The sequence below is a fragment of the Quercus lobata genome, chromosome 11, assembly GCF_001633185.2.
Source record: "Quercus lobata isolate SW786 chromosome 11, ValleyOak3.0 Primary Assembly, whole genome shotgun sequence".
Lineage (NCBI taxonomy): Eukaryota > Viridiplantae > Streptophyta > Magnoliopsida > Fagales > Fagaceae > Quercus > Quercus lobata.
This window is the reverse complement of record NC_044914.1, coordinates 40,281,564-40,294,391: the sequence shown is the minus strand read 5'-3', so window position 1 is coordinate 40,294,391 and position 12,828 is coordinate 40,281,564. Positions and strand designations below refer to the sequence as shown.

At 33.2% G+C, this 12,828-nt stretch overlaps 1 protein-coding gene across 1 annotated transcript; it reads left to right on the top strand.

Annotated features, from left to right (window-relative positions):
- The first annotated feature begins 3,061 nt into the window (after nucleotides 1-3,061).
- Nucleotides 3,062-11,869, top strand: LOC115969381. Its single transcript, XM_031089012.1, has 9 exons — nucleotides 3,062-3,418; nucleotides 4,860-5,057; nucleotides 5,559-5,656; nucleotides 7,986-8,073; nucleotides 8,154-8,357; nucleotides 8,439-8,695; nucleotides 9,582-9,672; nucleotides 9,799-10,015; nucleotides 11,302-11,869. Exons 1-9 carry the CDS (start codon nucleotides 3,194-3,196, stop codon nucleotides 11,511-11,513), a joined length of 1,590 nt encoding a protein of 529 aa, XP_030944872.1. The 5' UTR covers nucleotides 3,062-3,193; the 3' UTR covers nucleotides 11,514-11,869.
- Nucleotides 11,870-12,828: the final 959 nt, after the last annotated feature.

Sequence of the window (12,828 nt, the reverse complement as noted above, 5' to 3'; positions counted from 1 at the left end):
GAAGTCTGGCCATAGGTGGAAGAAATAAAAGTTTCCCTTCTAATGAAGTTTCGGTCCTAACTTCTCAAGCCATGATTGAAACTTCAAAGAGAAAGAATGTTTTTTCTCTTTATTCCATTTTTGGTGAAAGAAATAAGGGTCTAATCACAAATGATGCTCCAACAGCCTCTCTAAATTGAAATAAGTTTTTTTTTTTTTTTTTTTTTTTTTTTTTTTTGCTAATGAACAGTTACTCTCTTTGCCTAAAGTGAATAGTTAGAGTTTAATTTTTAGAATATTTTTAGAATATTTTTTACTTGAGTATTTAAATATAATATAGATTTATTGTTAGCATAAGGAATATAGATGATTTCTTCTCCACTAGCAACTTTCATGGCTAGCTGGCAATTAATTTCAAACCAAGTAGTGTTATTTTCCCAACAATCCCTCTTGGAAATTTTTGTTTCTTTTTGCAGTTTGGATGATTTGGAAGTTTAGAAACCATATAGTTTTTAGAAATAAAAACATGAGCCCAAATCTAGCTAAGGAAATTAATCAGCACATCGTTCAATTTTTCCAATGCACTGGTACATTGAAAGAGGAAGCTTGACTTGTCATCAAGCTAATGCTTGACCCGCCTCTCCCCGCTTCGCCCCACACGAGTTTTTCTTACCCTATAAGAGGATAAATTTAGACTTTTTAGATTCACCCTACCCCTCCCTGCGTTGATAAGGGTAAAATTGTAAAATTTTCATAAACTAAAACCCTACTATTTAAAACATATTATTAGCTTATTTTATTCTACTTAACGTGGTTCTCTACCTCTTTTTTCTCTTTAGCAAAGTTGGAAATAAGGTACCAATTTTAATGTTCTCTTTTGCTTTTATTAGAAACAAATTTATATATTATTGAATCATTGATTTTGTACTATGAGACTTTTTGTTTTTATTGTGATATTGTCTTGTTAAACTCTTGGATAATATTATTTAGTTTTTGCTAAAAATTATTTTGATTTGATAGGATAAATTTATTTGTAATTTCAAGTATATATTTTATTAATGAAATATGTTTTATTGAAGAAAATTGTAATAGTTGTGGGCAAATTAATAAGAAGTAGAGTTTTACAAGGTGGGGTGGGGTTTCATGGGGCCCTAAAGGGTGGGGATAGGGCAAGAAATTTTTTCTTGTCATGTGGGGTGGGGCGGGGATGGGACAAGACAAAACAATGCAGTTCGAGGGCAAAGGCCTCATCCTTCGGCCCCGCCATGGCCTATTGGCATCTCTAGTGCCAGGTGGTTAAAACTCAACACAAATGGTTCGTTACTTGGAAACCTAAGGCTAGCAAGAGAAGGGGGAATTATTCATGATGAGGATGACAATTGGGTCATGGGATTCTCTAGGAAGATTAGACATACAACTAGTTTCTTAGTCGAGATGTGGAATCTCCTAGATGAATTGATTATTTGCCTCAACCAAAATCTCTCTTTTGTTGAAGTAGAATTAGATGCTAAGTCTATTGTTGATGCTTTAGCTAATTCTTCTCCCTCAAATAATATAGTTTCTCCTTTTGGATGATTGTAGGCAATTGGTCTCCCTATTTCCCCAAGTTCGTATTAGACACTGCTTTCGAGAGGCAAATCGTTGTACAGATAGATTAGCTAGAATTGGAACTAATCAAAACTTAGATTTTATTTTGTATGAAAGTCTGCCTATGGACTAAGTCGAGATAGTTGAGGCTAATCTTGATGGCATGTATTAGGCTTTTTCCTATAACTCTTTTTGCCCTGTTATTTACTTTTTACTTTTTATGCTACCCTCTTTTTTACACCAAAAAAAAGAGAAAAAGAGAAAAACTAAACTAGTCAAACTATCGGCTAGTTCTGTTTGGACACGATTCACGAAAGTAGCTACCCAACCGCTTTCAATTCCTTGCTTTGTTATGGGCTAGACTTTGTTGCTTTTGTGCATGGTTTGGAGCTTTAAAGTGGGCCGAGGGCCTTTGTTGAGTGAAATGGCCTAGGTGGCCTCTTTTACCTGTGGGAAATGTATTTATTATCCTTCTCCTTTGGGTTTACGTTATTTGTGGTCCCTTTTGGGCTTTCATGCTCATTTGGTGAAGTGATGAAGTAATGGGTTTTCAGGGCATATTGTGTAATCTAGTGTGGAAGGAAATTAATTTACTTTTGGGCTCAATTGGTTAGGCTATCTAGATTTTGGGCTTTTGGTTTTGGTGCAGCATTATTGGTTTACCCTTTTTTGTGAGGTGATGTATGTGGAAAGAATGTTGCGCAAAGCCCAACTTGTAGAGTCATGTAGGAATAGTTTTATTCAATTTTTTTGGGATAATCAAGTAAGTATTACTCGAGTCCAAATCCGGTCCAAATCTTCTGTCTCATTTTTTCTGTTTCACTCTATACTCCACAAATAAAAACTTACCACATGTTCACCTAACTAATTAAATACTACCATTTTGACTTATTAATACTATCATTATTAATTAATGGTAGTAATTAATTAATTAAGTGAACATATGACAAATTTTTATTGGTGGAGTATAGGGTAGAGCAGGAAAAATGAGATAGAAGATTTGGACTCATATTACCCATTTTTTCAAAAAAAAAAAAGAAAAAAGAAAAAAGAAAGTAAGTGTTACCCAATAAGATTGATCCCCGTGACGTAATGTATATGTCCCTTAATAATAATATGCAAAATTTAATATGAGATAACTACAATATTGTTTCCAAAAAAAAAAAAAAAAACCTACAATATTGTGGATTTGGATTGGTTTAATTGATAAGGTTTTATATAGTAAATGAATAATTTGAAATTGAATCTCGTTTAATAATTTTAAGTTAAGCAAAAGAAAGCTACTTTATTTTGAGAGAGAAAGAAAACTACTTTCAATTGTGACTTCTTGTTCTTCTTTATAAAAAAAAAAAAAAAAATTTGCAAAAAAGGGGGGTTGTTTTCACTTTTCAATTACAAAAGTTATCTATTTATTTTAAAAATACACGTTAATAAGTAGAAGATGAAAACGACACCGTTCCTCTGACTTGAATTTTACGTTTGGATTGGGAAAATCACATCGCAAAGACCCTCTCTATGACTCTATCTCTCTTGGTCTTCTCCGAAGAGAGCCGTAAGTCTTTAGAAATTTGAAACAAACAAATAGTAACAACAGCTTTTACATTTTCCAGAGAGTGTCGACACAAAAATGGAGGAAGAGAACAAACAGTTACTGAACGATGAGAAAGAAAAAGAAGCAGTAAAACCGAAACCACAAACAGAAGAAGAAGAAGAAGCGAAATCGGAAACACCGAAAAAAGCCAGTCACGGTGGTGGTGGTGGCGGAGGAGGAGGAGGGTGGGGCGGTTGGGGTTTCTCTAATCTCTCTGTTTTCTCAGATCTTCAAAAGGCCGCTGAAGAAATCTCTCGTAATGTACGCATTCACATTTCCCCTCTCTCTCTCTAATGTCTAAGTTGTTTTTTGTTTTTTATTTTTTTTTGGGGAAATTAGGGTTTATAGTTGAACTGGTTGAAGAATCAAATCCAATTGTTTTTCATTCTTTTTTGCTTTTAATCAATCTGATTGGTTTAGTTTAGTCGCATTGTGCTGCACTAGTTTGGATATTTATTTGAATGTTTGGACAATGTAATTAGTTTTTGGAAATTAGGGTTTTTAGGTGAACTGGTTGAGTTATCAGATCCATTTTCTTCAATCAATTTGATTAGTTTAATGGCATTGTGCTGCAAAAGTTTATTTTTAATATATAATAAATTTAAGTGGTTTCTAATTTTGGAAATTAGGGTTGGTTTATAGGGGAATTGGTTGAATTTATAAGTTCCAATTTTTGGTGTTTGGATTGTGCTGTTTTTGAATGCGTGGCAGTTTTGTTAGTAAAGAATAATTGCATTGTAGATGGTGGTGGTTGTTCAAGAGGTTCGTGAGGAGTGAGGGTTGTTGTTTTGTAGTTTCAGATGTTGAATTGGCTGTAGTGGATTTTTCCCAAGGGGTTTTGGTTCTAGTTTCGCTTATCAAGGAAGAAATTGAGATTGAGATTTCCTCAAGACCAAAACACGAAATTATTTCTTGAAAATCTCATATTATGTCTGAATGTTTCAACTTTTGAGAGCAATGTAGCCATTGTGAATATTAAGCAAAATTATTTCAGAACATTAAACTATAGTTTACATTGATGTCAAGTCCATAGCTGGGTTGGGCCAATGAGCTATAGCTTAATTGGCACTTCCTTCTCCCATACTAATTGGTTGGAGGGTGAGATCATGAGTTCAAGACCCACCAAGTGTGTGTGTAACTTACCAATTGAAAAGAAAAAAAAAAAAAAGTCCATATCTCAATTTTTTCCTATGATCATAACTGATATATATTTGGTATTTTCTCAACTAAAGTCCGGATGTTGAAGTTTTGTACAGCGAATGGTTTTGGAATCTTACATATGTTGCTATCTATGCAACATGAAAGCATTGAATAATGGAATTTTTATGAATTGAGTATCTTAAAATTGATAAGAATTCTCTTCCTTAAAGTTAGACTTCCTTGGAATTGAGAGGGAATTACGTAAACTTTCTGGGCACAGCAGTCTTGCTACTCAATTAGATATATCCCTGATTGTTCAGAAAATGACTTGCTCCAGCAATTTAGTATTAGTGTTCTTTTCTCATTCTTCCACCCCATCATCCAGCAGTTTGCTGTTCAATGTCCTTGGTAGATTATTAGATAAATGGTGAGTGGCTATCACTTGCTCAAACATTTCAATTATCAGTGCACTATTATGTATTTTGCATTTTAAATTCCAGTAGTTTGTTGTTCAGTGTCCTTTGGCCAATTATTTGTATTTTTGTTGACCTTGTGGGTGCAGGCTGCTGCTGTTGCTCAGACCGCAGCTAAAAGCATTTCAGACATGCAAATTGCAGATGAGGACACTGAATCTTCTAAGGATGAGGAAGAGGCAGAAGACTCGACCAATGAAAAGGAAAGTGAAGATGATAAAGACAAGATACGGAAAGCTGCTTTGGATAAGTTGGAGAAAGCTAGTGACGAGTCAATCTTTGGCCAGGCAAGTCATACATACGAGTGCTGAAAATTTTTGTTTGTATTGCAAACTCTAATCTGATATTGCATTTCCACTGACCGTGTTTATGGTATGCATTCTTTTGCCATCTCAAATATGGGACATGCAATGGTAAATATGTAATCTTCAGCCTTTACTTCTATGTTGTTTTTATTGTTTTATTTCTCTATTCTTTTATCCATTGCACTAAATGTTCTTTGATGCTATAGCTGGCATTAATGCAACTTTTTCATGTTTGTCTCTACTCTATTCATATATGAAGAATCATCATTTATTGACATTGCTGTCTAGATTACTCTTGAAAATATGTGGAAGGTATTGATTATGGCATAGTGTCACAAAATGCTTATATTGTAGTTTTAGTCTAATTTAGTTACACAGTTTCACCAGAAACGAGTGTTATTTAATTGATATTTTTATCATTCTCATACTTTGTATTCTGTGTCATTAACCATAGATTGTTTTAAAAAATTTCAATATTTTCAGGGTTTGAAGGTTCTTGACAATTCTGTAGAGAATTTGGCTTCTGGAGCATGGCAAGCGTTAGGAAGTGCATGGAGAGGGGGTTCAGATTTTGTTCACAAGTATGTTCTATTTAAGTTGGATGTGTTTATAATTATACTATTGCTCAATTCTTGCATTTACTTTTAGATAGAAAAAAACAAAGGAGAATATTGCTAGCACATGAGTATTATGTTGTTAGTTTTTGGAGTAAACGTGGTACTTACTGATGCTTGTTTGCCAGAAAGTTGCTTCAATTCCTCCATAAGCTCAATTCTTGCATTTACTTTTAGATAGAAAAAAACAAAGGAGAATATTGCAAGCACATGAGTATTATGTTGTTAGTTTTTGGAGTAAACGTGGTACTTACTGATGCTTGTTTGCCAGAAAGTCGCTTCAATTCCTCCATAAGCTAACTAATATATTAATGTTTTGTTTTGGTACATGGGGCTTACACTTTTTAAGTTATGGTAATCTAACTTGCATTTTGGATATATATTTCTGCGTTTGTCATAGGGCATATTTTCACCCCTAATTTTTGTCTTGTGATGGCACTAAGTATGACTTACTCTCTTAGTTAACAACCCAACAAATCACAAGTGAGTCAACTTTGAGCTTGAGTGAATGCACACACTCAAGCTTACAGGAAGTACAAAGGAACTTTGAGGTGTTTTCCTCACTCAAAACCTACCTTAGCCTGATCAGCCACCCAGGCTTACAAACCCACTGAGTTTACAATGTTTCCCCACAGAGTACACTCTGATTTTTCTCATACACACCCCAACAGCCTAATGTTACTGCCCCTCAACTTGCTGCCACATTATGGGAACAAGTCTGTGCTGATAGAGTGTATTCTTTCTATGTTTCATGATTTTTGAAATCTGTGTGTCTGGATATAGCCAATATCTTATGAAGTTTGGTAACGTAAAAAGATATAATTGTTTTGGCTAATTTGGTAAGTAGGTTAGATGTATCTGAAAGAAGAAATATAAGATATTGTGGGAAGCATAACACAATAGTCAGTTTGTGTTAGAAAAAAATTTAATGGCATTCTTTGCTACTTCTATGCCTCTTAAGACAAGTCTGTCGTGATCAGATGCAGTGTTGCTTGCTCCTGTGTCTTTATCCGTGCATTTTGAAGTTGTGAAAATGTAGGATTTAGGGCCTTGTACAATCAGTACAATCAGGCTAGAATGTGTTGTATTAGGATTCAAGTTTCTGTGGGGATTCTTTACAGGTATTGAAGTTAGATACATCTCTAGATTTTTTGACTATGTTAGCAATGTTATTAAAAGCGTGTTTAAAAGCTCGAAGCCCCAGGGTCTAAGTGCTTTGCTTGGCCAAAGTGAAGCTCATTTCAGGAAGCGCGCCTTAGGAACGCTTTTTTGGTGCTTTTTGAAGATGCACAAAGCATGCCTAGACACACCTTTTGATTTTATTGCTAAAAAAGATATTTATTCATAAAATTAATTGCATGATCTTGAAGGAAATGACATGGACCATTGATTTGCTATACATACACCAATCTTAAGGTGTTGTATTATTATTTTTATTTACATGTCAAAAGATGCAGAAAAGGCTAATGTACTATTCCTTCTTATGTTTTTTGGTCTTTGCCTTTTAGATGTATGTTGATTAAACCATATACATCATTTGATCATAACTAGCATGGTTACGTATTTTTATAAAGCACAGGAGAATTATAGAAAATGTAATGTTAAAACTTTTTACGACTAGTTTATTACTATATTGTTCATTGATAATTGTTTTCAATTTACTATATAAAAATATTAAGAAATTGAAATAACTTAAAGTAAAGTTTGAACTTACAAATTATACAATTGCACTAATAATGGGTCAAATATAAAAAAAATTTGAATTTGAATTTGAATTTTCATTATATGTCATGAATATTTCTAATAGAGGTTATAAGATATTATATCTGAAAAATGTGTGCTTTACTTTAATAAGGCAAGCACTTGCGCTTTGTGCCTAGACTCCAAGAGGCCTTTGCGTTTTAAGTATGCTTGATGCGTTTACCAACACTGTTTGTTAGTGCCTTTTACATTCCATACCTTGGGTGTATTTTGGGCATCCCCAGCTCTATTTATTTTCTAATATATTCTATCTATTGGGGAGGTTGGAAGGAAGGAAAGAAAATGGAAAACCCTTGGAGTAGTTCCATTCCATTAGAATTTATGATAGTAAATTCTGCTTAGATTTAAAGGTGCCTTGTTTCTAATATCATTTCATTTTGACAATTTCTGAATTCAGCTCTTTATTTCTTTCACTGGATGATAGTAAATTATGTTCCATTTGATTAGAATTTATGATAGTCTCTTGTTATTATGCTCATCACAAGCAGCTGTTTCATTTGTTGATCAAATGAGTTTTATGTTTTATCTTCTTCAGGATTGAGCATTCTGCTGTTAACCTGGCAGAATCTATTCAGCATGGTGGATTACCAGCACCTGGCTCTGTTGCACCATCAATATTAGAGGTTTGCATGAGTGTGATGATCCATACCATGTTGCTTATCAATGTTGCCAAATTGCTTATTCCTCACCTTCAATGTTACAGACTGGAAAAGCTTTTACAGCAAAGGGAATGCAAGTGCTTGAACTTGTAGGCAAGGAGACCATTGATCTACTAATTACTGAGACTGGTATTGAAGTTGAGAAGAATTCAAAAGAAACTGAACAACAAACTGATGAGGATCAGTTGTACGAGGAAGTGACATTTGATCGATGCTTCTACATATATGGAGGTCCAGAACAGTTGGAGGTCATTTTCTTAACTTTGGAGTTGAATTTTGATAGTTAAAACAATAGTATCATTGAAATTGTTAAAGTTTAATACTGGCAGGAGCTGGAGGCATTGTCCAACCATCATGGCCTGTTATGTAACCGAAGAAAAGCAAAATTATCATCGGAACAGAGACCTGCATTTGATGGGAAGCTTAAACAGGTCCAGCAAATTTTTAGTTTGAGTACTGAAATGGATGGAAATGGTGTAGAGACAGACAAAGGGAAGAAAGTAGAGTCTGGGGCTGAGGGAAGTGATGATGAGATGAAGAAATTACACGACTCAAGTGTTAGCAAGGCTGCTGACATGGCTGTGGGGTAAATTTCTTGTAAAGTTATCATCTTCTCAACAGTTAATGGATGTTGCATGTGATTCTGCACTGGTTTGTTAGTTGTCTTGCTTCAGCTTGCACTTATATATGATTTTTCATTTAGTTCCCATTATCTAATTTCCAAATCTTGTATAGCTGATATGACTGCATGTTGTAATCACTGTTGCTTTATAAAATCCTCTAAGTCTCTTTTTCTTATTACTTATCAAAAAAAAAAAAAACCTCTAAGTCTCTTGTTTATTCTGACTTCTTTTCCCCTCAAGTTCTACATTTTGTGCAAACACAAAGCCAGGATCAAATTATACCAGCTGTAAATCTGTGGATATTTTGATACCAGTAAATGACTTTTTGTGTGATACATTTTGCACTAAGCCCATTTTTAGAATATGTCATTACTCTGTGCCAATTTCCCTTCTCAACTATTAGGTAATTGGAATTGGGAGCTGTCTTGTCCATATTGTACTCAAACTTGAAGTTTCTTTAAAGAAATTTATCTTTGGATTCAGTCTATTTCAACATCACATTCATTTGACATTTGGCATGGATCAACACATACGGGAAACATATAGTTAAATGGTGGAATTGGGGACAGTTGAATGCTTTAGAAATTAGATAGTGCAAGATTGTTAGTTTTAGACTAGCTTTGTAGTGCCAAGAGCCCCCATTCTAACTATCAAATTTATCAAAAAAGAAGAAGCTATTTTTAGTCTAGTGGTTATTCAATCCTCTGTCATACATAAGGGATTTTAGGGTGTGTAGTTTTCTGTCCTGTAGTATTGGTGATACCAGCTGGGTTACTGTTAATGAAATTCTCCATGACCTTGGTAAACACCGTTTTCACTATGCTGCAATTATTGCTTTCAATATTCCAGGTTCACTAATGCATTAGCAGGAGTAGCTGTTAATGATATGATCCAAAGGACTGCTGGCAGAATAGACTCGCTTCACTCAGAGGGAGTTCATGTATGTAGATATTAGGGATTTTATTGGAAACATGTGACCCAAATCTCTTATTTTCAATATGGTTGCTTAATTTTTATTGTTGGTAGTTAAAAATGAAATTATTATTTATATATATATTTTTTGCAGAGACTCTCAGAAATGTGCTGTTTTGCTGTTTCTCAACTGTTGATGCTTGGTAAATCCATTCTTTCTAATGCTAGCAAAGTTCAGGATGAAGTTGCTGATGAGGATATTGCCAAAATTGACTGGCCTGAGGATTCTGTTGAAAAAGCTAAGATAATCAGAACAAAGGCACAGTCAATGACAGGATATGTGGAAGCTGTTTCCAACAGCTTTATTACAGGTTGGTTGTCTAGCACTTCATCTCTTTAGTTGAACTTTATATTTTTTTTATTTTTATTTTTATCAACAGTGCTTGCAAATTAAATATAGTCTTTTTTTCCCTGATACAATTTTTGTTAGTTGGGAAAACTCACCTCTGATCACGTCTAGTCATATCTTGTTATTTCATATAAAGGAAGTGGCACAGTTTATTTATTCAGAAGTTCACTGTCCGAGATAATGAAGTGATTGCAAATAGCCTTTGAATACTTTGTAGAAGTATAATGTCTTATTTTTCATAAAAAAAGGAGGATAATTTCTTCTAAGCCAATTGATTTATTACTAAGTGAAAGGTTTAAAGATTTCAATACTTAAAAAATTAGAAGACCATGAGATGGTTCTGGTCTATTTAACATAATAAAATTTGAATATCAAATATGAGAAGACCATGAATTTGATTCTGGTTTGTTTTAGCATATACATTTGATGGGATGGAAAAGGATCCCCTTCCATTTAAATCCCCCCAATTTTCTCTAATTTTAATCCAGATGTAAGACATTTGACATTTAAAGAATCCAGAGGTCTTAAAGAACCCATGTGAACTACACAAAATCAAATAAATGCTTCATTTCTCACATCTGGATCTTATCCTAAGACTGATTTTATGTACTTTGACATAAAGGTTTGTTTTCATTTATGATTACACTAGACTACAATGTTGAATAAGGGCGATGTATGTCATGAAGCATTCTTTATAATGAAGCAAGGTGCGGACCTTGATGAACTGAGATACCTATAAACTAACTTTAAGTAAAAACAACATTATTATAACCAAGATTTACTCCTATATATTTTTAATCTTTATATATTTATATTTAAGATTTACTCCTATATATTTTTAATCTTTATATATTTATATTTAAGAACTGGTGATGTTTGGTGATGAAAGGCAACTAATTGTGTTATTAGGAACATTCATGGAAAAAGCTCTGAGATTATGCAGCAAATTCTGTGTGTGTGTGTGTGCTTGGGAGGGGGAGGATAGAATATGGCTTTATGATGGACAGTCTTTGATATCTCCAGTTATGTGTATGGGACTGGCATGATTATACTTTAACATTAATTTTGACTTTAGAAGATAGCTTTAGGATAAAGGTTTTAAATTTTTTCCCCTACATGCTTTTAACATTTTGGACTTTTTAATATGGTAGGAAGTATTCAGTAAGATGCTCAGTATTTAGTATGGTTCTGGCCAGTTTTTCATTCTTTTATTATTGTTCGACATTTGAATTTTAATACATTGGTCAGGCATATCGGACGTAACGGAAGCTTATTTAGCAGCCATAAAGGGTGCCACAGCTGAATCCCATGAAGTTATTCCACAAACTTCAATCCAGGAAAAAGCCAATGCTTTCTCTGAACATCTGCGTGCAGATCGGATCACAGCTGTGTGCAAAATCCAGGATGGGCTCCAATATTTATCTTATGTAGTCCTTTCAACCTCCATGCCTCCTGCTTGAAAATATTGCTTCCTCTGTGACACACCCTTATTTGTTCAATTAGTTCTGCTTGTAAATAGTTACAGTTTAGAGTGGGTATGATCCCTGATATTGTTTGAAAATCTATGCGCTAACATTTGTTATTGAAGTCAGCCAAGAATAGAAGATACACTCTCTGTCTCCGGAAGTCTTCAACTTGTTTGGAAGTTCCGATTACTGGACATTTTATTTTCCCTTCGAATCATAAATAAATTAAGGAAAAGGAAACATGAAGAGAGAATAAAATTTATGGTAGGCATGGATTTGAGAGCTTGCAGGTGCATTTACCTCAAAGAAGTTTGGCTGCATTCATGTATCCAAGTTTATCTTATTTGTAAGTGCTTTTGAATCCCAATTCCCAATATGGTTTTTATTTTATTTTATTATTTATTATTTCGTTTCTCTCCCAAAAACAAAAAAATAAAAAACGAAAACAAAAAAATAAAAGTTACAGTGGAGTACTGGTTTAAGTGAGTTAACTAGAATAACTTTGGAAAAAGTATCTTATGCATACCACCTCCTAATTTTGTTTTGTTGCTATTTAAAAGAGGCAATGATATTTTTATTTTTATTTTTTAATTATCCATATTTATGTTTCAAAATGTAGACAATTGTACATGAATTATTTATATTTGTTTTGTTGCTATTTAAAAGAGGCAATGATACTCTTAATCCATTTTTATGTTTCAAAATGTGAACAATTCTATATCGGTTATTGATATTTGTTTTGTTGCTATTTAAAAGAGGCAATGATACTTTTACACTTTTTTATTTATAAATTATTATTCATTTTTATGTTTCAAAATGTGAACAATTCTACATCAATTATTAATATTGATGAAACAAGTGAAAGTGGATGAAAATGAGTGACAGAGAATATATATATATATATATATATATATATTAAAAAAAGAACAAAATAATAGAAGTATCTTGTGAGTTGTGACAGGTTGATTATATTTATCTTCTAACTTGTCCCAGTGAAATTGAATTATTTACAACAATCTTTTATCTAGATTAGTAGATTGTTCCAATAAAATAAAATTATTTATAAAAATCTAATTGACTTCTAAAAACTTGGTTTGGAATATTTGCAAAATTAACGATAATTATAGTCAATCCACCTACCTTTGTGTTTCTAATGGACATCAAATTCAAAATTTCCTTAATTTTGGAGTTTATATATGTGTGTTCTAATAAGTATTACTGATTATTAAAAAAAAAAAATTAATTAAAACCCAAGTTTGACTGGAAAAGTACAATTAGGCGTAAGATAAGGATTACAATAACAAAAGTC

Excerpts from the sequence above, each read along its gene's own strand:
- LOC115969381 (XM_031089012.1), top strand. The coding sequence starts at position 3,194 with ATGGAGGAAGAGAACAAACAGTTACTGAACGATGAGAAAGAAAAAGAA. Across the intron at positions 5,657-7,985 it reads GGTTCAGATTTTGTTCACAA|GATTGAGCATTCTGCTGTTA; the intron begins GTATGTTCTATT and ends TATCTTCTTCAG. Across the intron at positions 8,696-9,581 it reads GCTGCTGACATGGCTGTGGG|GTTCACTAATGCATTAGCAG; the intron begins GTAAATTTCTTG and ends TCAATATTCCAG.